General features: G+C 38.3%; 1 protein-coding gene across 2 annotated transcripts in view; it reads right to left on the reverse strand.

Annotated features, from left to right (window-relative positions):
* Positions 1–547: 547 nt before the first annotated feature.
* The window catches only part of LOC127452087 (collagen alpha-1(XI) chain-like), a 91,398-nt gene continuing 66,782 nt past the window's right edge, over positions 548–25,163 (reverse strand). For both annotated transcript variants that reach the window (XM_051717266.1, XM_051717265.1), the window contains 40 exons: positions 23,560–23,604; positions 23,291–23,344; positions 22,562–22,669; positions 22,416–22,469; positions 22,082–22,135; positions 21,920–21,964; positions 21,331–21,384; positions 20,686–20,730; positions 20,501–20,554; positions 20,361–20,414; positions 19,466–19,519; positions 19,225–19,332; positions 18,909–18,998; positions 18,662–18,715; positions 16,350–16,457; positions 16,148–16,255; positions 16,010–16,063; positions 15,841–15,894; positions 15,650–15,757; positions 15,259–15,312; positions 11,272–11,325; positions 9,991–10,044; positions 9,750–9,803; positions 9,552–9,659; positions 9,423–9,476; positions 9,258–9,311; positions 9,118–9,171; positions 8,975–9,028; positions 8,769–8,876; positions 8,577–8,630; positions 8,370–8,423; positions 7,986–8,093; positions 7,100–7,153; positions 6,881–6,916; positions 6,545–6,598; positions 6,140–6,449; positions 5,587–5,699; positions 5,401–5,469; positions 2,904–3,137; positions 548–1,415 (listed from right to left, as the gene is read on the reverse strand). In XM_051717266.1, coding sequence (XP_051573226.1) covers positions 1,269–1,415; positions 2,904–3,137; positions 5,401–5,469; positions 5,587–5,699; positions 6,140–6,449; positions 6,545–6,598; positions 6,881–6,916; positions 7,100–7,153; positions 7,986–8,093; positions 8,370–8,423; positions 8,577–8,630; positions 8,769–8,876; positions 8,975–9,028; positions 9,118–9,171; positions 9,258–9,311; positions 9,423–9,476; positions 9,552–9,659; positions 9,750–9,803; positions 9,991–10,044; positions 11,272–11,325; positions 15,259–15,312; positions 15,650–15,757; positions 15,841–15,894; positions 16,010–16,063; positions 16,148–16,255; positions 16,350–16,457; positions 18,662–18,715; positions 18,909–18,998; positions 19,225–19,332; positions 19,466–19,519; positions 20,361–20,414; positions 20,501–20,554; positions 20,686–20,730; positions 21,331–21,384; positions 21,920–21,964; positions 22,082–22,135; positions 22,416–22,469; positions 22,562–22,669; positions 23,291–23,344; positions 23,560–23,604 — 3,186 coding nt within the window. In that variant the 3' untranslated portion in view covers positions 548–1,268. The remainder of the gene's footprint in view (positions 1,416–2,903; positions 3,138–5,400; positions 5,470–5,586; positions 5,700–6,139; positions 6,450–6,544; positions 6,599–6,880; positions 6,917–7,099; positions 7,154–7,985; positions 8,094–8,369; positions 8,424–8,576; positions 8,631–8,768; positions 8,877–8,974; positions 9,029–9,117; positions 9,172–9,257; positions 9,312–9,422; positions 9,477–9,551; positions 9,660–9,749; positions 9,804–9,990; positions 10,045–11,271; positions 11,326–15,258; positions 15,313–15,649; positions 15,758–15,840; positions 15,895–16,009; positions 16,064–16,147; positions 16,256–16,349; positions 16,458–18,661; positions 18,716–18,908; positions 18,999–19,224; positions 19,333–19,465; positions 19,520–20,360; positions 20,415–20,500; positions 20,555–20,685; positions 20,731–21,330; positions 21,385–21,919; positions 21,965–22,081; positions 22,136–22,415; positions 22,470–22,561; positions 22,670–23,290; positions 23,345–23,559; positions 23,605–25,163) is intronic.

A 25,163-nucleotide genomic window follows, 5' to 3' on the forward strand; every position in this document is an offset into this window, starting at 1 on the left:
ATTTCTGAGAGTATTTATCTCCCAGCTTCTATTAGTATTAAGCACCACAGATGTAATTTTCCCTTTTCCTGACTCTGCCCTCTGAGACAACAAACAATTAACATTACACATAGCAAAACAAATAGCACCACGGTATTGTAACACATTTTCAACACAACAATCAAGGTGACATATCAACACATATAAACGGCAAAACAAAAAAATAAAACCCTCTTGGTTCATGATCAGGCATTTGAACTCATCATAAATTCATTTGGATGAGTTTACACAAAAAGGAAGTATAATTTAGCCAGTTTTCAGTGTAATGCTTGTATGACACCCCTCTCTCAAAGCAACAACATCATTCTCATTCACTACCACATACATATGAACCAGCTCAACTGTGTGGAGCAAAGGCTGATCGCTGGCACCATGGAAACATGGATCACTGACAGGCAAACATACTAGACGGCCCGCTAACAAGACAAGCAGCTTAAGTGAGCAGACTACTTTACATATTAATAAGCAGCTGGGCTCCATTTGAGTCATTCACATAGACTGCTTTGCGTTTGGAAAAGCTCTGGCCTTATTTAATATTGTTTATGTATGAGCGTACACTGATTAAAGATGAGTAACACTGCAGGTTTGATGTGACAGGGAATATCCAAGCAGATATTCTTCTTATATTATGGTTCTTGTCAAAGCTAGTAAAGAGGTATAACTTTGCCTCAGTTGGCATCACATTGCAGTCAAGGCAGGAAATGTTTTTTTTTTTTTTTTTTTATATTTACTCTTCAATGTCAAAGCCAATCCCTCAAGTGGCAATATAATTTAAAATCATCACTTTCTATTAAGACAAACAAACAAGAAATCTGCAACACTGACAGTAAATTCAACAAATATGCTGTGGGTGAAAATGGTCTTTAGCACAGATGACATACAAACCTAAAATGATGTATTTTTTGGAAACATCAGGTTCCGCTGGTGCAGTTCTTTTAACTATAAAGGGTCACGCCTCATAATTTAATCCACAGTTGAGTAGAGTATAAAAAGAGACAGAAAATGAGATAAAAAAATGAAAGACTTCCCTTTGATAAATGTGCTTGGTTCTTCCTGGCTGGCATCCCTGAATAGCCACCATAAAAATTGTGGGTTTTTGTACCCCATCAGATGTTCAAAAGTCATTTAAAAATGGTCACAAACCTACCGCTTACATATTACATACATAATAAATACCGCTTGTGGCTTTGATTCTTTAGTTGATGAGTCTTTCGATGAGGTGCTTGGCGTTAGCCATTAAAACAGACTGGTCCAATGTGGAATCCAAACTTCTGGTTGTTATTTCCAAAGTCCGATACTGCTATATCTATGATTGGAAGCAGCTCTGATCGTGGAGAGTCTATCTGCAGCACTGTCCTGTCTTGACCCTTACGTGTCTGTGGGAAGGAAATTGCATACGAGTTTAAAAGAAGGTTGCTGGGTTCGAGTACCTACTTTGAGAGAAAAGGGTTTTACAGTGTAGTTTTTCTCTAGGATGAATTGCTGAGTGTATCCCTGTGAGGCTTTTCTATTGGATAATGCATTAAACTCCTGCTGAAATAGGCTTAATTTAGTGCAATTTTAGAATTAGCTGATAGTTTTTAGCTCCTCAGATGGAAGGCTAATTGGGTGAGTCATTAAAACTGCAACAAACTAACTGTGGGCGTTTCTTCTCTTTTGATTAAAGAAGTGCTAAACTAATACACTACATGGCCAAATGATATGGACTCCCAAACACCACACACATGTAATTTCAAAACTAGTTGTCCCTAACAGCTTCCACTCTTCTGGGCAGGCTTTTAACTTTATGTTAGAAAATGGCTGCAAGGATTGACAAGAGCATCAGTGCAGTCAGGCATTGATGTTGGGTGATGGGCCTGGCTTAAAATCAGCATTCCAATTCATCCCAAAAGTGTTCAGTGGGGCTCAGGTCTAGGCTTTGTAGAGGCCAGTCATCTCTTCCACACTAGACTTACTTCGAGCACAGGGGCATTCTCATGCTGGAACAGAAAAGGGCCCTCCCCAAACGGTTGCCACAAAGTTTGAAGCACACAATTCTGTAGGATGTCATTGTATGCTGTAGCATTCAGATTTGTCTTCACAGGAATAAGGGCACTAGGCAAACTTGTTAAAGGGAAAGTTCACCCAAAAATAAAAATTATTTAATCATTTACTCACCCTCATGCCATCCCAGATGTGTATGACTTTTGTTCTTTTTCTGAACACAAATGAAAGTTTTTAGTAGAATATTTCAGCTTTGTAGGTTCTCACAATGCAAGTAAATGGTGACCAAAACTTTGAAGCTCCTAAAAGCACATAAAGTCAGCATAAAAGTAATTCATAAGACTCCAGTGGTTAAATCATATCTTCAGAAGTGATATGATAAGTGTGGATGAGAAACAGATAAATTTTTTATCTTTTTTTACTATCCAGTTTTATTTTCACTTACACATTCTTCTCCTTTAGTTTTTTTGTCGATTCCCATTCTATCGCCACCTACTGGGCAGGGAGGAGTAACACAGTATAGTAAAAAAGGACTTAAATATTTATTGGTATCTCACCCACACCTATCATATTGTTTCTGAAGATATGTATTCAACGACTGGTGTTTTATGGATTACTTTTATGCTGCCTTTATGTGCTTTTTGGAACTTCAAAGGTCTGATCACCATTCACTTGCATTGTATGGACCTACAGAGCTGAGATATTCTTCTAAAAATCTTCGTTTGTGTTCAGCAGAAGAAAGTCATACACATCTGGGATAGCATGAGGGTGAGTAAATGATGATATCATTTTAATTTTTGGGTGTACTATCCCTTTAATTAGAATGGTTGTTCGCATTTTTATGGCCATATAGTGTAGTTTCCCCTTAAAAGTCACCTCACCTGACAACCATCATTCAGTGATGTGATAAAGGACGATTTGGCTTGTGTCATCTCTTCGTCGTTGCCTCCGCGGAACCTCACGGCATGCTGGTGGCTGTGGCTGGTCAAGTCGTACCAGCCGATGGAGTTCTGGCAGGTGTAGGTGAAGGTCTGCTTGCCTGTGGCACTGAGGAGCTTCAGGAATGTCAGCTGCACCACGGGCACTGAGTTTCCATCAGCGTCAATGTAGGAGAACTACAGAAGTGGGCAATTATGGGTTAGAACCACTCAACTTAGCACTTTAACAGTCACTAGAAGAAATACTAAAGGGAAAATGTATTTTTCTTAAAAAAAATATAAATAAATAAAAAAAATTAAAACATTTTAGATAGTGAAATAAAAATGAAATTCTGACCAGAATGAAAAAAGTTATTGACCTCAATCAATCGGTTGAAATACATTGTGTTCTATGTAATATTAATGTATAATATAGAAGCTCAAAAGACCCTAACAAGATACAGTAGTTTTGTGATTTGTATGACACTGAGGGTGGGGATTTGATTATCATTGGGCAGAAAATGAGCAAATCAGATCAGTTTTTACATTTTTAATCTGCTACCAAACTATGGTCTCCCCTTCAGTTAAGAAAACTGTTAATGGGTTTAGTAGGGTCCTATTAAATCCATTTAATTCCGTGTTTTCCATTTTATATTCTCAGAATTCCGGGTTTTAAAGTTTAATTAAAAATTTCATTAAAAAAATAAATAAATAAATAAAATAATCAAATTCATAGAATTTTAATACAATTAAAACAGAACAATTACTTTTCAACATGCCATTGCATTGTTTTTTATTGAATTTTAATGAAGATCTATACTGATCCTCACACAATCCAAAACCCAAAATTGGAGTTTTTATTATTTGATAAAATACAGTGCTGCACAGTAGAGCATCTCAGAATTAATGAAAACAGTGATGAAACTTGAGATATTGCTTAAATACAATGTAATTATTATTGATATATTATTATGATCACTACTACTACTACTACATTGAATATTACATTTTACCATACAGAAGTATTCGATTTCTGTTGCATTATTTCAATTTCACGCATCTAATTAAATGGAGCTTTTATTTTGCCGTTTTGGTGGAAAACCAGATGTTTTTGATGGCTTCACTTCTCACCTCTGTAAAAGCAGTTTGCTAAATGGGCTAATGTGCTTATTAATCTGCAAAAGGCTATGATTTAAATATAGAAATATATAGTCTGCATGTGCTACCCACTTCACAGTGGATAAAGTGATCTGCTCTTTGTAATTAATACGCACCAGAGCGCACGTGATGTTAATAATGCGGTTAGTGTGTAAGCAGTGGCTTCTCACATTCACTTACTGTTGAAGCACGCAGCTCATGCAGACCGTAAATCTCAGCCTTTTGTGGTTTAATCATCACACTAGGATATATCACGCTTTTAATTTGATAAATTGTGCATTTATACATTAATTTAATTCCAAATATGTCAAGTTCTGTAACATTCCACATTTTATAGTTAATTCCCTTTTTATGACTGGATTCCGCGATTCTGTCCGTGAAATCATATGGCCCTAGTTTAGAGAAATGTTCTGGGTTCAGTATAAGTTGAGCTCAAACAACAGCATTTGTTGCATAATGTTAATTACCACAAAATGATTTGACTTTTGTTAGAGCTCTTACATATATTCTTATGTAAACAAATATTTTCTCAATTAATCTGTAAAGTTATCTAAATCACCATGGGACTAGTGTTTTAGAGACGTCACCAGCATAATTCCTGTCATGTCGCCAGCACATCAATCAAGAGTTATGCACCTGGTGTCAGGTAAATATGCAGCAGACGTTCCTTTAATCAAAGTTAATTCTGTAGACACTTTTACTGCTTGACATCTATCCAAACTTGCAAACTCCTAGATTTTAATTTATAATGAAGGCAGAAGAGAATGACATCTGTCTCACTGGATCTCCAAACAAGGTCAGATGTCACAACTTACGAATGAGCTCCCAGTGAAACAGGCCTTAGCTGTTAGTTTCAACCATCATTTAATGAGTCAAGACGGATGGAGGTCACTAGTATGCACTCAAGAGTTTGGCCCGAGGCATTTCAGATTGAGCTGCATATAAATTCCATCATATCCCTTATTTAGACCAGACGTATACATTTATTATTTTATTTTCATCAAAGACACATATCCATTAAGTTTTTCATCTCAGTTGATTGTTTGACAGTTTAGAAAACCTCTTTCAGCAAGTTACACCATTAATTTGAGAGTAAAAATCTTACACAGCAACTGGTCTATTTATTACAACAGAAACACTGCAGACACAAAGTTTCTAACAAAAATGTGTCCTTTATCTGCAATAAACAATTTTGTGAAGAACTGCTATATGAAAAAGCCTCTAGATCTAAACTTAGCACTCCAGACATGTTGACGGTAAGACAGTTAAAAGACAAGACTGAAACATTTGAAGAGGACTGCACCTGCTTGCCCTTTCTGTACTGGCTGTACCAACTGCCCGGTTTCTCTTTGTTCCAGGCGGCCAGCTTCACCTGTATTGAGATGAGGAGACAGATCAGACATGTTTTTCTCCAGACTCCAGAAGGTCTGTTGAACTGGAGATGGCAGGAAAACGTGTGTGGTGTACATGAGTGTGGTTTACGATTTACCATTTCAAATCGTTTATCAGGGTGCAGACAGGTCTCCCCCTCTGCGGTAAAGTTGCACAACACCTTGATGGAGTCTTTGTGGCACCCTTGGTTTGGGTCAATCCAATATTCACCTGAGGGGGTGGATTGCAGGATTTCTTTTAAAAATGCTTTATTTACTCATTTGGAATAATACATAAGTGTACTTATTCAACAGTTGGTTCTGGTCCTAGAATTGAACAATTGATTTGAGGTATTGTTTATGTCCACAGCGCAAATGTTACAGGACACAGAGCATTAGTTTAATACTTTAGGGGTTTGTTCAATTCCCAATGCCAATGAGCAATAGAAAAAATTATACAATAGCAAACACTTCTAATATCTGCCCATATTGCATCTAAAACTTATGATATTAACTTCTTGTTTCTGGTACTGTTGTATAAAAGAAATATCACAAATCATGCAACAGCAATTCTGCTTATGTGATACTGCATAATTTTTCGGAATATTAGGCTATGTTTTGTTAAAAAGTAGGATGGTATTTGGTTTTAGCTTTGTGTGTGGATCTCCTTACCGTCTTTGTATTCTGGGTGACACAACATCAACTCCTTGCAAGTGCGAGCGGGACTCTCAAAGGTCCCAAGTGGCTTTCTCATTAGCTCCACCTCTGTTTTCATTGAGTTGAGTGAAGCAAACACCTCCTCCATGCCCTCTGGTTCATCCAGCGGCTCGTCTGCCTGTAGGAAGTCCTCCATGTTCAGTTGAATTACTTCCTCCTCCTCAAACTCTTGCCTGGTTCCAGCTCCTTGTCGATTTGAGTGTCTCCTTCGCTTTTTACGCCCCTCTCTGATTGGCAGTGGCTCAATCATGGTGGCTGGCGGGCCCTAGAAGAATAGAATGTTGGGAGACGTGAGGAGACGTAATAGGGGAGAGGATAAAAAAGCAAAAAGGAAAGTAAGGAGAGATCATGATGGCTCACAGGTGGGCCAGGCGGGCCGTAAGGTCCTGTATCTCCTTTTTGACCGACAGCTCCCTATGGGTGAGAGAAACAGAAACACTTTAGTCAGGCATCTTTAAAATTGACCCTTCTCTCAAAGGCCCCTGCCAGCTCAGCACTTCATATGGCAATTCATTCAGAGGGATTATCCAAGCAGGAGAAGCAGGATAGAATTCAGGCACTGCCAGTGTCTCTCACAGGTTTCATAACAGTAGCAAGAGCTCACTAGCAAAAGATCACAGCAAACAAATACCATAGAAATATAGATATAGCTCAGAGGTTGAAAAACAAGGCTGTAGTGAAAAAAAATCTACCAACCTCATCTCCTTTAGACCCTTTTTCACCAGTGGCACCCTACCAGTTCAAGAGAAAATAACAATAATGAAAACAGGTATTATGTTGCCTCAAATCTGCTGCATCTAAACACAATGGTAGCTTAGTACTTTTATAAGCAGTTGTTATTCTACAACAAATCTGAGGTTTAATCAATAAAGGAGTGAGAAAAAGTGATATAAAAAAACAAAAAAAACAACTCACAGACAACCCAGGGGGTCCAGGTGGGCCGGTAGGGCCAGGGAGACCAGCAACACCCTATTATTAAGAGATCAAATTGATATCTTCAATAACAACATCACTAATAGGATACATGCGTGGCAATTGTAACATTTTTTTCTTCATAACTAACAGACTGCAAATCTATCTGCCAAAACCATCTTGTGGTAAAGAAAACATAAATATGTACTAATGATAACAGAACCATTAAAATATCAAGAAAGGCTATATAATAATATTGAATTTTATTCAAAAAGTCAGAATATTACTGAATCACTGTTATGTCAAGAACATTCAAGAAAAGTCTTCTACTAGATAATTTAATAAAATAATGTTTTTATTCATATTACATACAGTAGTTTAAAGATTCAATCTTTCAATTTATTCATACAATTTTTATCTTATAAAATGTGTTACAATGGTCCCGATCTCACACCCAAGTCAAAATCTTCTATGGCAACTGAAGACAGTGTTAGCATCTGTCATTCAAGTTATTTTAAAATTATATAGATAGACATACATTTTGAATTCAAATGTATCATAACTTTAGAAAGCACTGGGCCATCCCCCCAAAAAATTCTCACAAAGTGAAACGATCCTACTATTTTTCTCAGGTTTCTGGAGAACTCTACTGAGCATGTGCTGAATAAGTGTCATCACTCTTGCTTGTTTGTGTATGTTTACAATTGCAAATTTACTGTCCCTGTACAGCCTTCATAAAATATACACATACAATCTAAAAGCATTGCTCACACTAGCAATATAATGCTGATTTATAATATATATATATATATATATATATATATATATATATATATATATATATATATATATATATATATTAATGAATAGAACATAGATGTATACATACACCATCTCCTTTGGGGCCTTGTAGTCCCTGATTTCCTGGCAGCCCTCGATCTCCTTTCTCCCCCATCTCTCCTGGAGGTCCAATCAGTCCAATAAGCCCACCATGACCCTGGAAGGCACAGAGAACAATGGAGCTAAGGTGTATGGCCAGAGCACCAAGCCATTACAATTACCACATGCCATAATTTTGCAAACACAAACACTTGACACTATATCACTGTGATGACAGTGCTGGTAAGTTATGCTTTTAGAGTTTCGGCTTTATTGAGATGTTTACAAGCTGTTTTCCAGCTGCATTGTTTAGGTCTCATGTGAAGAAAGCACAACCATGATGCAGGCAGGTAATCATACCTCACACTGTCAAGTATTTAGGTTGCTCTCATACCTTATCTCCCTTAATGCCGGAATCTCCTTTCAGTCCGGGTAATCCAGCTGGCCCCTATATAAAACAAAGCCGGTCATATAAGCACTTAAATTTCATTGTGCGGCAGAATGTGCTGCAAGCCCCAAATCATTTGTCTTCTTCTCTTAAAGCTCTATTTGATACATTTGTAGATCGATATGGGAGAGAGAGAAGTGGTGGAAACCCTACCATAGGGCCAGGGGGTCCGGTTTGTCCTGGGGGCCCATTTAACCCTTGTTCCCCCTGGAGAAAAAGCAGACAGAGTGATCAGTTCAAGACAGATTAAGTGGTCACAGAGGTCAGAAACAAGCGCGGGTGGATCACGTGGTTAGATATCAGTTATCTACAGCAGACACTGTGGATGGATATGCTGAGACTCACAGCAGAGCCTGGAATCCCACGCAGTCCCTCTGGACCAGTCTTTCCAGGTTGTCCCTGAGGCCCCACAGGCCCTGTCTTACCCATCGGACCCTCTGTGCCAGCAGAACCCTGGAGAAAAGCACGTTGACTGTTGCTCATATGTAACAACATTTACAGTTAATGCCAGATATGAGAGTTTAGATAAAGCATATTTTAAAAAGACTCACCTTGGCCCCCTTCTTCCCCTGTTTCCCTTCTTTTCCTTCAGGACCTACATGACCCTGTGTGGAAGCAACAGAGATTAGTAATGGTCACAGTTTAATAAGACTTGAAACATTGCCGAAATAAACAAAAAAGTGGTGAAACCCACCCTCCGTCCAGGTGGCCCTGGAGGTCCAGGCTCCCCTGAGGCTCCTTGGGGCCCCTGTAGAATATGAATATGAATTAGTTTTATATATTTTTGTTACATTTAAATCACTGACTACTCAAGTGCTGTAGGAAGTAACTTACAGCTTTACCAGGATCTCCATTATCCCCTTTGGCTCCTGGTCCACCATCCATACCCTATAAAAAGCAATAATGCATAAATATGAAGCAGGTTAACATGTGAATTCACAGTCAGAATGCTTGATTCTTGAAGCTTGAATCTATGCAGGTCATAGTTGGTGGACTTACATTAGCACCTGACACTCCAGAGGGGCCCGAGTCTCCAGGGAAACCAAGGGGGCCCTATGGAAGGAAAGTTCAAATTAAAATTATTCTTACATTACCATTGTTTAACTAAGGGGAAAGAGTAGCACTCACTAGGTTTCCTTTGGGTCCATCCGCTCCAGGGATGCCTCTGATTCCTGGGGGTCCTGAGGCCCCAGGGGGGCCAGTATCACCCTTCTCACCTACCTCACCCTTTTCTCCCTTGAAATCGAGACAATGGGGAATTTAGTGATACGTAGTGAATGAAAGATTGGGAATAAAGGGGGTAGGGGGGGAGTAGGGAGTACGTACAGGTGGGCCAGTTTCCCCCGGATTTCCTGGACTTCCTGCTTCTCCGTCTTCTCCCTGGACAAACCACAAGGTAAAGAGTGAAAGAGACTGAAAAAGGGAGAGCCTAAGAAGCGATCATCCATCATACTTAGACTTACATGTTTGCGTAGTTACAGAGGCAGCACCTTCCAACAAATAAACACAACCTCCCTCATAAATCACAAAAACAATTGTACTTATACACAGCAAGAGAGAGGTCTACCTTTTCTCCCACCACTCCCGGCTGGCCTACTCCGCCTGGCATGCCTTGAGGACCCTAGCCACACAGGAAAAACTCAGTCAGTTTCATACATAATGCATTTGAGACAGTCTCCTCTACTTGCAGACTGCTGACATTACAGTGATGAGATTACAGAGTACTAAGCACGGTCACCATGTATATGTAATCACATTTTATTAAGCTAAAACGCCATATTGCTCTGCTTTTCCAGGCTGAGGCGTTTATGGCTGCGGTGCCTGTGAACAACTCTCATGTTTGAGTCTAAACTGAAGTGGCTTCCCTGGTCACTGTAGTCTTTGATCTGAGTGCTTTTAAGTCAGGAGCACACAAGAAACCAAATGGATGACCAACACACTTTTCCCCATCTTCTTTCTTGACTACCTCCACTGCATTCACATTGCTACACGGCAGGAGCCGTAAGGCGCATCTCTTCTCATCTCCAGCTTTGTGAGTGCCGGCATGCAGGTCACGTCTATGTCCGTCTCCATTCTCTCACTTTTCAATTATTAACACATAGGAGATGTTTAAAGGTGGCCATTAATAGAGGTAAATATAAGTCTCTCTCAGGGATCATAGTCTAATATTACTTAATCCTTCATAGAGAAGTAAATATAACTCTAGTGGAGGGATTATAACCATGTTAATAATTTAAAGCTCAAAATCAGCAGAGGGTGGGCAGAAAGAGATATGGAGAGGATGAATGACTGAGGAAAGAGAAATGAGGTGTCTGTATGCGACCTCATTGTAGCCTGGGGGGTTTTCATCTTCTGTACATGAGCCACAGTATGGCCAAGCATTGATACAGGCGACAGATTTTTGATGGCTTTAGAGTCGAGAAACAAAGACTGAATCCGAATTTCCGTACCTTCATGGTATTGTACTGAATTCAATCAAGAATTTCTCGACGGTTGATGAGGTGCGTTCTGTAGGTATGCAGGTGTATTGGTATCACATATTGTATGGGATAGCAAAGTGTCCACTGGTTACTCACTTCAGATTCTCAGCAGATGCAGTACGTCATCTGGGTATTGTTCACCAATTGTATCATTAATACTGAATATTTGGACATCCTACTCATTTGACATGATGCTTATGGCATACTGTGGAGCAGGAAAGTATGCATATTCAGATTTATTATGAGTCAGCAGTGTTGGGATTTTAAACCACAACACAGCCCCCAATCAGTGCTAATCTACTGTCCTACGTTTGAACCCTACAGCACCGCAGTCTGACAGACAGGAGGGAAAACACAATGACACTTACCTCTCCCCCAATAGGTCCCTGGGGGCCACGTGGACCATGTTGTCCTGGAGGGCCCTGATGAAATAGAGAAAGATTAAGCATTTTCCACATATCATTAGACATATACTCACAGCCCATCTCTCTCTTTTGCTCTTTCTCCCCCTCTTTTTGTACAATCTGCACCTTTCTTGGTGTTAGAGAGGTGTTTTTCAGTACATCTCTGACATGGTGGTGACAGGCTATAATAGACAGGCTGATTTCCTCTCTATGTGCTCATTTAATGAGTACCATCTCACTTCTCCATTCTCCTGTTACACTGCATGAATTCTGAACTCCTGAGGCATCCCTCTTACTTCTGCGCAGGGCATAACACAAGTCATTAATCAAACTGGCCAAACTCGATGCTAGCAAAGGTAGCGTGCAGCAAACGGTCTCAACTTAGAGATATTACTGCTGTGTGAGGAATCCAGCTGGATAGACTGCATTGATGATCAACACCAAGGCTGAGTGTGTAGTATAGAAAACTTACAAATAACTCACAATCTAGAGCAGTGTTTCCCAATTCTGGTGCTGAAGGACCCCCAACAATGATGACTGCTTTAAGACTACATGGGAAGCAAGGCTTCCCTTGAATTTTATAAAGAAACGCAGCAATGATGAATTTAATACATATACAAATAATCACACTGGCGGCCAAAAGTTTGGAATAATTTTTAACAGGTTTTGCTGTTTCGGAAGGAAATTGGTACTTTAATTCACCAAAGTGGCATTCAACTGATCACAAAGTATAGTCAGGACATTACTGATGTAAAAAACAGCACCATCACTATTTGAAAAAAGTCATTTTTGATCAAATCTAGACAGGCCCCATTTCCAGCAGCCATCACTGCAACACCTTATCCTTGAGTAATCATGCTAAATTGCTAATTTGATACTAGAAAATCACTTGCCATTATATCAAACACTGTTGAAAGCTATTTGGTTCGTTAAATGAAGCTTAACATTGTCTTTGTGCTTGTTTTTGAGTTGCCACAGTATGCAATAGACTGTCATGTCTTAAAGCCAATATTAGGTCAAAAATGGCAATAAAGAAACAGCTTTCTCTAGAAACTCGTCAGTCAATCATTGTTTTGAGGAATGAAAGCTATACAATGCTTGAAATTGCCAAAAAACTGAAGATTTCATACAAAGGTGTACAGTACAGTCTTCAAAGACAAAGGACAACTGGCTCTAACAAGGAAAGAAAGAGATGTGGAAGGCCCAGATGTACAACTAAACAAGAGGATAAGTACATCAGAGTCTCTAGTTTGAGAAATAGAAACCTCACATGTCCTCAGCTGACAGCTTCATTGAATTCTACCCGCTCAACACCAGTTTCATGTACAACAGTAAAGAGAAGACTCAGGGGTGCAGGCCTTATGGGAAGAATTGCAAAGGAAAAGCCACTTTTGAAACAGAAAAACAAAAGAAAATGTTAGAGTGGGCAAAGAAACACAGACATTGGACAACAGATAATTGGAAAAGAATGTTATGGATCTTAACCCCATGGAGCTTTTGTGGGATCAGCTAGACTGTAAGGTGTCTAAATTGTAATTGTAAATTTTTCACATTATTAATGTCCTGACTATACATTGTGATCAGTTGAATGCCACTTTGGTGAATAAAAGTACCAATTTCTTTCCATAAGAGCAAAATCTGTACATTATTCCAAATTTTTGCCACCAGTGTATATAAATTACATAATACTCTTTCTGCATTTCAATATTTTATCGAAAATAAAATATCACAAATCACTATTGTGCTGTTTGTTCAAGTTACACAATCCAAGTTTTTTTTCTACATGAATATGTCCATCAAAGTCAGTGGACGCATGGCCCACAGAGTGCTAATAATGCTGTGCTTCAATGGGAGTCTATGGCAGACAGTTTACCTGTATCATTTGATTTCAGGGGAGTTAAAGGCTATATTTATTGGACGAGAGGGTCTAAACACATCATTTTGGGTTCCACCCAGAATCTGCCCTTTCTGGGAGTCTATGAGAGCTTCAGGAACACTATTTGCATTTAATACAATTCATTCAATTTATTTTTATCTCGTCTGGCTCTATATGATTATTGGTTGAGCTCTCAAATGGGCATGACTTTGCAACAAACGGCCAATAATTGAAATGTTGATGTTCATGATTGACAGTGTGTGAAATGTAAGCATCATTGTTGAGCGCAGAGTGTTTGGTGGCTCAGAGATACACACATTTATTTCAGCTTTTATTATCGGATATTTTGTCTATTTTGTTGCAAAAACTGTTATGAGCTTAGTTCATTATTTTCGTAAGAAATTTCACTGTTGAAGTAGTTTGAACAGTTTTTGGGAGCAACATTGCAGATACCAAAAATAATAGTCTGTGCTTCCCCACTCATGAAAAGCACCAGCCACCACTGACCCCCAACCATTCTTATTTTTTCCAAAAAATTTGTAGTCATAGTTTTTGTTATTTGACAAAAAAAAAAGTCCTTTAAATTTCAAAATTAAACATTTTACCATGTCATCCATAACTTTTTGTCCTTTTTACAAAATGACAACATTAGTCAGCAAAATATTTTAGTCTACAATAATGCATACAATGACAAATCGTGTCAAGCTGTAACAGACAAAACTTTAAATATATATTGATGTAAACATATCAACTTCAAAATATTTATCAACATAAAATAAAAATAAAAAATTGTCCATATGCAAACTTGAACTCCTAAAATAATAGCATATAATGATTATACTGAAGTATTAGCCACAGTTAGTGTTCCTCATGCTTTAAAAGACAATCTTTAAAAGATTGATGTTTAAGAGATTAAATTGTTTATTAAAATCGTTTAATTATCGTCATGACGCTAATTATGACCTGATGATTTGAATCAAGTGTTTTAGATAAGGCAGACATGCAAAATGTTCAGTGTTGGGAAACACTGCTCTAGAATCCATCACGGAAGCTTAACACAAACTGGTACATGCAAAACGGGAAATTCGCTGGCTATGGATTAGGGTCTAGAAATCCCATGATCCATGGCATTCACACATGGAATGAGACATTTCCAGTGAGTTCCTGTGGCTTTGTTTTTGCTCAGTTTTGATGCACTTCATATAATCGCACAAGTGTGTGGAACCGTTGAGAATCATGTTTTGCATTCCTTCATGGTTGATGGAGCTGCGAGAAGACTGCCACAAAGGAGCGTGCTCATTAGACAGCCCGGGCTCACGGTAATCTGATTAGCAGCCGTCATGCTGCCTTCCTCTTCAGAATCAGTACCACTCTCTCTCACTCCTGTCACTCTCTCCTCATGTGGACCTGTCACTTATACACACTCACACACATAAATAATGCCTCAGTCTTGTCATCCTAATGTATTTCAGTTATCTTTGCTGACCCTCATCCTACACACACTCTGAGTCCTGTTGAAAGGAATGCTGTGCACCTTTGGAATGCTGGACTCAATGAGTGTTCTGTGTGAGTGAATGACTTTGTAATACAGATTTTTACAGCACTGCTTGCCCATGCAAAACTCACCACTATAATGCTATGGTGTTTTGGGGGTTGCCACGGCATTATTTTGTGGTTGCTAGGGTGCTCTGTATGGTTACTAGGAGGTTGCTTACTAGCCCCAGTCAAAAGAGCCAATTCCAAGTCCCTATGAGAGATCTATCAATATCCCTTGAAATGGCTTCTTCAGTGTAAGTCTATTACATTTTTTCAGTTTTATTGTCCGCCAAGCGAAAATAGAAACTCTGATCGCTTAGAAAATGAATAGCATATCTCTTAAGGTATCATTCAGGTGCAGGATGAGTTATGCACTGAAGTTTAATACTTACTGTAGAGTTTGTTCAAATCCTTAACCGTAAGTATGAGCAATAGTTATAGTGATGCTTGAATTAACACACACTGCACATTTTTAGCTGCATTTATTGTTAGCAAGGGGACGAACAACTGAAAATGTGTTGTTGAAATAACAATCTTACCATAGATCCAACATGGCCACTCTCTCCCTTTTCTCCAGGAGGTCCTGGCATTCCCTGAAAATACACATTTAAATGTAGAGTCTAACAGTAACAGAATAAGAGCCCTTCACTGAACTGTAAAAACTATGCAACATCCGGATGAAGATGAACTGAGATTTTGCAAACAAAATGCGTTCATGCATGTAGCACATAGACTATTTTGATCAGACATATTGTTCAATATGACATGGAAACAACTCAAGACTTAACGTTTAGAACTGCAGTCTAGTTACAAAATTTCTAGGGTATCAGACAACCCTCTGTTATTCATTATTGGGTCATTCTTTGACCCTTAATGGTAGAGCCACAATATGGGAAGATAGTCTGGCATATATGTGGTGTGTCTGTGTACCTGCAACCCGGTTGGTCCAGTCACCCCCTTAAAACCTTGTGGTCCTTCATCTCCTTTTGGCCCAAACATTCCCTGTTGTCCTCGGGGCCCAGGCTCTCCATCCAGACCCTGAAAGAAACATCAGTAAGAGACTGTAAACACAAACATTACATACACAGAATTCCAAACAACTTTGCTCACACATGCCATACCGGTAATCCAGGCTGTCCGGCTGGTCCTTGGCTCCCGGTTGGCCCTGAAGGCCCCTGCAAGATAAGAAAGAGAGAGACATTGTTATAGACCTCTGAATATTGAATATTGAATGAAAGTTCATGCAGTATTCATTGGTTATGAAAAACTACAGTGTGAAGACAAACTCACCGATTCTCCCTTGTCTCCTTTGCTGCCTTTCTGGCCTGGTCCTCCTGTCTCACCCTTAAAAATATTAAAACCCATAAATAACACCTAACATGAGCATGTGCACTCTCAGAACTGCTGAGAAAGTAGACGAGACTGTACCTTATCTCCATCCTCTCCAGGTGGACCAGATGACCCTGCAGGCCCAGGTAAACCCACAGGCCCTTGTTCTCCATCTCGCCCGGCAGGGCCAATAGGACCTTTCTCACCCTGCAGAGGAACACAGTTAATTGGTAATTACTCTAGAAGCCAGCACAGCAGTACATCTTCTCAATTCAGAGTACAATATCTTATCGACTCTCACTGGCTCGCCCTTCTCTCCCATTGGGCCAGCAGGGCCGACGCCTCCTGCACGACCTGGCTGCCCAATGGCACCTGCAGATCCAGAAGGCCCTCTCTCTCCCGTGGCACCCTGTGCAGATAGACAAATGTAAAATTTTTGTTAGGTGAACTATATTATGTAGCACCAATTCACTGCACTTGCGGATAATATAAAGGTGGAGACAGTTGCAGAGGTAGGAAGATGAAAACTCGCCTACACCTGTACAGGGGAGGCCTTTAATTCTTTACTCTTTTTTTTTATTCTCCTATTGTCTTAAGAAACGACACCCTCCTTTTGTACTTCGGGTCATTTTTGACCCGTGTTGAAAACCATTCAAAATGAATAAATTCCCAGTTATTGTTCAATGGCACTAAAGTCCCTCTTAACGAAAATGTGTTTTATTGTGGTCCAAATATGTATAATGATAAGGTAATTTTTTTTTTTTTTACTGAAAATTAATGGAGAAACATAATAATAATAACAATAAAAATGTGGCAAACATTGGCCAAGGATGTCTTAAATACGTTTACATTTATTTCAATCACTTTTGGCATTTTATAATACCTTAATATATTACAACAATTTGTGATTTTTTTTTTTTTTTTTTTTTTTTTTTTGTAAAACATTAACAGTTAAAATTTTAGTGCATGCCTTTTTCACAAATTAATCTCTATTGCCTTTTCCTGCAGACAAAATGGGCCCAATTTGCAAGTCAACTGCAACAAATTCATTCCTTCCCACTAATGTCAAACAATTTGTTGCAGTGTTACAGGGGTTTAGGAAGGTGCCATAATAATCTAATCAAGTTTCTGCCATATAATCTTTTATGAGAAAATTATATTCAATAGATCTTTTACATTTGGGGGGCCTTTATCCCATTGTAACCTATCATATAAAATCATGTTAGTAAACTTATTTACTAACATATTACCTGTTCAAAACTGTCAAATAAAAATACTCTCTGTGTGGTCATGTGCACGTGTGCATAAACCCTGTTTGAGAGGAAAGTATGCAGCTTGTGGGAAAGATGCAGTACCCAGTGAAGCAGATGGCGAAGCTAGAGAACAGTATGGGGCTAGGGGCTAAATTTGAGAAAATGTGAAATATTTGTTTGGTCAAATTTGATTCATAGATTACAAAAAACTATTTAAAGCTGTATAACATCCAGAAAGTCAGAATTTGAAATGTCACAACTAGCTATTCCCATATGGGTCAAAATTAACCCGTTAAGACAATGGAAGGAAAATTTGTTTCTAATTGTTATTCCTCTTAAACAATTTCATACAGGAATACATTTTAATTTTTTCGTTTGTTTTGATGTTCTTGACAAAGTCACAATGTTCGGTTCCAGTACCAAAAACTATGCTATATTTATACTGTATTCTTTACCTCTCCTGGGTCAAAAATGCCCCTTGCAATAGGAGGGTAAACCAGTTTCTCATCAACATATAAAGCATTTTAATTATTTATTTATTTTGTATGTAAACATTTAACAATAAGGTTCTATATGTTAAAATTAGTTCATGCATTAGGTTTCATGAACTACCCATGATTAATGTTTTTTACAGCATTTATTAATCTTGGTTCATTTTAATTTATGAAAATACTATTGTTCATTGTTCATAAGTTCATATTGCATTAACTAATGTTAATTTATATAATTTTTAATGCAAAATAAGAGTAGTTGTAGAAATTAACATTAATCAAGATTAATAAATGCTGTAAAAGTATAAATGCTGTAAAAGTATTATGTTAACTAATGTAGATAAACAAGGATAACAAATAAAACCTTATTGTAAAGTGTTGCCATTTTGTATGCATTTGTATATAATATAATATATATACATATGCAATTTATCATTTACATCCTTGTTTACTTAGCACTGTATTTTCTTTCTTTCATTCACTTACTTTTTTTTTTTTTTTACATTTTGTATTTATGATTTTTATTTTTCCTCTAGAAAGGGTACTCAGTGTGGGGTGATAAAATAACTGTTAACAATGCTCAGTGTGTGAATGAGATAATAAAAATGGGCCTTGTGAAACACAAGCAGAACAAATTTGTGTGTAAATCATTCATAAGTCCATTCTTAAATTGCCCTATTCAATTCAATGGATAATTTATGTAAAATTAGTTTTACTAACAATTTACACAGAAATTTGTTCTGCACGTTTCATTAATAAGGCCTAATATCTAAAAAAAATTATAATAATAGAAAAACCAATGTGAATGTATATTCACATTTATAAATGTGCTTTTTTAAATGAAATATAATTGCAAAAAAAGTGCTTACAATTGGTCCAGCAACTCCAGGAGGGCCCTCCCCACCTTTCAGACCAGCAGCACCCTATTAAACCAGAAACATTAGAAAAGAGGCATTAGAAAATTCGTCAAAACCCTACAACACCCGGTGTCTATTTTTTACAAAGTTTGCTTACATACTGAAACACTTAGCTATGTAAAGAGAGCATTGATCACAGTGGGGAATATAATAAGATATTTTCTCTGAGCACTGAGTCAGATGCGATGAGGTATGTTACCGGAATGCCAGGTAAGCCTCTTTCTCCTCTAAATCCACGATACCCAGCAGGGCCACTCTTGCCTGGCAGCCCGGCAGGGCCTGGATCTCCCTGGGGACGAGAGAACACAGAAAGATGGATCTCTGTTTCCACAATTCGCTCACACATTAGGAGTCATCCATCACCCTTTATAGGCACTGAGCCATGCTGGGCGCTTTATTCATATTGAAAGAGCAGAAACATTTGGAGCATAATGAGCAGTGTTACTAAATGAATGTGTTTGGTGTGTTTCATGATGATAAAGAATATGATGATGATTCTGCTGCTGATATATAACCTTGGTTCCCTCTTTGCCTGCAGCCCCTGGCAGACCTTGCTCTCCAGGGGGTCCTGGGGCACCTGGATGTCCTCTGTCACCCATGGAACCAGTTTCCCCATTGTTTCCCTGAGATGGGAGACAAGACGGTTTTATTGGATCAGATCAAACACATTCATAAATTTTGCATAGTTTCATGGAATTGAACGAAGACAGTGAAGCAGGAAGGCATTGCTCATTCAAGCCTTTATGATCGACTCACCTGTGGTCCAACCACTCCAGCAGGCCCAGGAGGACCAGTCTTACCTTGAAATCCCTACATAAGAAAGCATAAATGTAAGTGCACAATAAAAACATCTTTCTGAAGCAAAACTAATTGATCCAGTAGCTTGCAGTGTAATTAAATAGCTTTTTAGCAGCTTACAAACTTGCTAGTCAATGTATCTGCTAATGGCAATTCTAGATGTTCGTTTACAATGGCTCGCATGTTTACGCAAGATTAAGACTGAGAAAAAATATAAATTTTCCGATGCATCACAATCTTCACTTGAACAATCACGATATTCATTCTTAAATCCCAAGATTGATCTTTAACTATATGCGCAACTCTCTATAATGTGTGTAAATCACGGATGAGGTAAAGAAGCCATTTGATTCCTCTCTCATTAATATGCACTCATTTACAGACGTTCTTCACAGAACTGCCAGTTGGACAATACTGATTTTGAGCACCTGTTCTACAAATCAATGTAAATACCTGTAAATAGTATAAATTATGCATTGAACAATAAACATGCTACAAATAAATATAAATACTTGTAAATAGTATAAATTATGCGTTAAACAAAAAACATGTAACAAAATATAATACATGCAATATAATATCATATTTATTGATGGAATACATGGATTTGTACATTTGTAAAAAGCTTATAGAACGAGCTTCTCTCATAGTGCTAATGAATGCGCAACATACGTCAAGATTTTAGCTGAAAAATCATACATTTTGTGCTGTTTCTCACCAAAACCTATAATTTGCCTTCAGAAGACTTGTAATATAATGCACTAGCCACATGGACCACTTTTATGATTGGTGCTATTTTAAGCTTTAAAAGGAGTTCTTATCAACTGCTATTATATTGAGAAGACAGACTCACCGGCTCCCCCCGCTGGCCCGGATGACCTGGCACCCCATCCTTTCCTGCAGGGCCCTGAAAAGAAAGAACAAAAAAATAAGACATTGTCCTTCTTTCTCAGTCTCACAAAGAGATTTCTTTTGGAATTAAGGGTCACTTACGTTGGGTCCCTTTGGTCCCGGCTCTCCATTTCGTCCTTGTGGCCCTTGAGGACCCTGAAACGCAGTGCAGAAAAAGGACACACTGTTATTAATTTATCTTCAGCAATGAATTGCAATGTGAAATCTCACATTAGACTGGTAGATTGACCATGTAATATGGGGGAATTGTAATAGATAACACATACTCTGTCTCCTGTGGCACCTTGAGGGCCGTCATGACCAGCAGAGCCCTGAACATAATTGAGAGAAATGGACGTCAAATCGATATAAATTTAAACACATTCCTAATCTCAATGATACAATAGTCTAGACATTTTGACCACATTACTAAAAAATCAGGAGGAAATTCTATTGCTCAGAGGTTGCTCTTTCCGAACTCAGGAGAATGTTTAGTATCAACATTGTCTCAGATGCATCTTCTAAAATTGCTTAGGAGATGGACACAAATGAGACAATTGTTGACATACAGTAAGAGTATAGAGCTTTAAAATGAACATGGATAGCATATAGTAGCTCAGATTAGTTGGTCTGTTTTAGTTCAAATTGAAATCTCTGTCTTTTCATAGCAGATTTTGATCTCTTGACAAATCTGTGCACAGTTTGTGACATTGTTCAGATACCTTCTGAAACTCTACAGGAGACACATGTAAGATTACTAGGGTCATTTTTTTCTGGAGAAAGCAGATCCTTAAGCAGACATCTCCATTTGCTCTCCATTTAATGTCATTGCAGTTCAGGAGAAACAATTGAGCTATTAAAGAGTTTTGTGATTTTTCTTTCTTACTGGAATGGCAAAAACACATTAATAAGTACACTAAAAAATGTCTCACCTTGGCTCCAGGCTTCCCTGTCGGCCCTCGTGCTCCTCTTCCTCCACGTGAACCCTGCAGGTAGAACAACAGTATTGGCTATTTGCAACACACTTGTATAAGGAATATATAATTAAAATGACAGTTCATGTATTATTATTGGCTGTCCATCCATTAATAATTAATGCATGTAGTAAAACAATTGAGGTCTCACATTACACTTGAACATTTAAAGCTGAAGTATGTGACTTTTTCTGTGTTAAAATACTTTCTTCTTTTCCAGATTAAAATGCAGAGACAACTATAAGTAAGCCATTTTGTTGGTTAATTTTTCCTAAAACTGTAAACACTGTGTGTCTATTTTGCTATTAAATGGCCTCTTTTGTTTTGAGCAACCCGCCTATACAAACACAATAACATTGACTCAACCAATGCCATGAGTTGGGGGCAGGACTATCTCTTTATTTGACCGATGGCAGATGGGGGCGGATTCAGTGGACTCACTTTTTTGTTACACAGAAGAAAGTCATATGGGTTTGAAACAACATGAGGGTGAGTACATGATGAAAGAATGTACATTTTTGGGGTGAAATTTGTCTTGAACACTTACATTGGGACCACGTTCACCATCTAGACCAGGCTGCCCAGCAGGCCCCTATAAATATAGAATATAAAACATGAGGACGCACACACACACACACACACACACACACACATTCATTCAGCAGGGTGTGTAGTCCCTCGGACAGTGTAATAGACACAGGCCTCTCACCCTCTTCCCTTTCTCTCCTGCCACCCCAGCTGTTCCGGGAAAGCCCACCGATCCCTGTGGAACAACACAAAGGTTAATCAATTACCACATTCCATTCATTAATCAACCTCTACATTTAATTAACCACAAATTAACCTCTGAAGTCCCATTAACATAAGTACGCCAAATATTAATTGTAGCCTCAGATAAGCTATTAATGAAACAGCCGCTAAATGGCAATTAATCATTCTCAGTTAAAATGTAATTTTCAAATATTAATGCTCCATGACTGAGACCTACAGCTCTCAGATTTTAAAGTAAAAATCAGCTTATAGTTATTTTGATGATGCTTTACCTTGGAGCCCTGCCTGCCTGGATATCCAGGCAATCCTGGAACACCAAGTTTGCCCTGAAAATAAAATAAGGAGGTATTAAGAAAAACAAAAATTTTTGGAATACAAAGAACACCCAGTGGACTGTTAGTACAAAAACAGCAGTTACCTTTTCTCCAGCAATGCCTGCAGATCCAGGCTCTCCCAAGGGGCCTGACTGACCCTTCGGGCCCTCTGGGCCATCTTCACCCTGATTTCCAGGAGCCCCGTTATCGCCCTTAACACAGACACACAAAGTTACTATTAAATCTAAATGTCATCAATAAAACTAGATTTTTAGATTTTCTGAAGAAAATGTTAAATGTGCTTGCCACAATGATTAGGTGTGGGTGTTTCTAGGGTGGTTTTTGGGTGGTTGCCAGTTCCTATGCTGTTGGTAGGGCATTGCTATGCAGTTGTTATTATGTTTTGGGTGTTGCTAGGATGTTACTATGTGGTTGTTTGGATGATCTGGGTGGTTGCTAGGTCATTGCTAGAGTGTTTTAGGTAGTCAACTGCCAGTTGCTTATTGCCCCAAATCAAAAGAGCCAATCCCCAACTGTCTATGATATGGTTCGGTTTCCTTATTTAATGGGTTATACTCCCCGTTTTGTCATCCATCAGGCATAAATCGTAAATCTGATCACTTAGAAAAGTAATAGCACACCTCTCCTCAACAAGCCACATAATTTGAAGTATATTTTGTGCCAGTAACACAAATGGTACATGATGAGTTATGCTTTAAAGTTTAAAACTTTTAAGGGTTAGAGGTTTTGAAGAAGAGCAATACTAATAGATTGCCTTAGCAAGCATCACTAATAATAGCTTATTCAGTCTTGATGGGCCATTAAAGACTCACTCTGTCTCCTTTGATGCCCATATCACCCTTGGACCCTGGGAAACCATCTTCACCCTGTTACAGACAAAAGGGATTCAGTAAGACAGAAAAACACTCTTCTTCCTATTACTCCACACAGTTGTAAAGCAGTCTATGGCTGCAAACATAAAACACTAGAAACGTTATAGAAAATCATCTTGTGATGTCACTATCAGTAGGCACCTTGCCTTATCTCCACTCTGATAAGTGAACGTGTTGACCTGAACAGGAGAAAAATACTTTTCTCTCACCTTTTCGCCTTTGCTACCCTTCAGTCCCCTCACCCCATCTGTGCCCTGTTAGAAAAGAACAGAATGTATCAGTGTGTGCCGTGAGGATCTCCACACAATCTCCAAACCTCAGGGAGGGAATGTTCACCTTAAAAACAGATTCTCAGATATTGATCTCTTGCAATGAACTCTAGCACTGACTGTAATAAAGTAATAAAGTCAATGCTGGAGGAAAGACACATAGCAATAAATATGAACAACAGGATGACAGAATCAGTGTTGGGGAGTAACTGAAAGTAACAATGCTACTAAATTTACTAAATTCTTTCAGTAGCTCAACATTACCTCAGCTGTTTACAAAAATATAGTATAGTGTAAAATAGTGTAGCTTTTCAAATAACAAACTACTTTTTTTAACATGTAATATTGTAACGTGACCAAACGCAACATCCCATTTTTTAGTTGCATTGTATTGCACATGCATCTTTCCAGCTGATCGAATTATCTTTCATATCTAGTTATGGAGAGTCTGACTCATTTTGATTTGTTTGTGCATTTTAAATAGATTTGTACAGACAGCTCAGGCAAATTAACCATTTAAAAAAAAAATTTTTTTTGCACATTTTACATCTGCTATTTTGCAATGTTTTACAGTTAAATTAAGGTCCTGTCAAGATTTTTATAATTAATTCTATTTATCATAAATGTATCTGTTTAAATGTAATGCTGTCATCTTAATTGCTGTCAATTATGAATAATTAGATAAATACTGCTCTGATTGTAAAATTAATTATATAATCTCCCTTACAAACCTGCCACAAACTTGCCACAAATTTCTCACTCATTATTTTCACATGCAAATGTTTTAGCGATTCACCACGAATGCTTGCCAGAAGTTTGCAGCTCTACACCGTTAGTGGTGAACCTGCAGCAAGCCTTTGGCGACAATGAAGAGCTTGCCACAAAGCTCAAATGCATGTGAAAATAATGAAAGGCGAATTTGCAGCAAGTTTGCAACAAGTTTTCAGCAAGTTTACCAGAAATCTCGATTTTTGTAAGTGCTTTTTTATTGCGATACACAGTTAAAAACTTTATCCCCTTAAAAAGCTTCAATGTAGTTAGCTGCATTTTCTAAATAATTGTAGATGCTATATTGCACGCTAGCAAAATTTTGCTTGAGATAATTCAACAGCGACAGCAGCCTTACATCGAGGGAAATATCAGTTCAAGCCGGATTCAGAAGAGGATGTGGAACAAGGGATATTATTGCCGATGTCAGATGGATATTGGCCGAAAGCAAGGGGTTCCAGAAGGATGTATACCTGTGTTTTATTGGCTATGCGAAGACTTTTGACTGTGTGGATCATAACAAATAATGGATAACATTATGAAGAATGGGAATTCCAGAACACTTAATTGTGCTCATGCTATGTTCGGATAGAACAAGGGGATCCTTTAAAATTGGAAAAGGTTTGCAGCAGGGCTGTATCCTTTCACCTTACTTATTCAAACTGTATGCTGAACAAATAATCTGAGAAGCTGGACTATATGAAGAACAACGGATTGGAGGAAGACTCATCAGCAACATGTGATATGCAGACGACTTGAAACACTTACTGATGAAG

The sequence above is a fragment of the Myxocyprinus asiaticus genome, chromosome 14 (genome assembly GCF_019703515.2).
Source record: "Myxocyprinus asiaticus isolate MX2 ecotype Aquarium Trade chromosome 14, UBuf_Myxa_2, whole genome shotgun sequence".
Lineage (NCBI taxonomy): Eukaryota > Metazoa > Chordata > Actinopteri > Cypriniformes > Catostomidae > Myxocyprinus > Myxocyprinus asiaticus.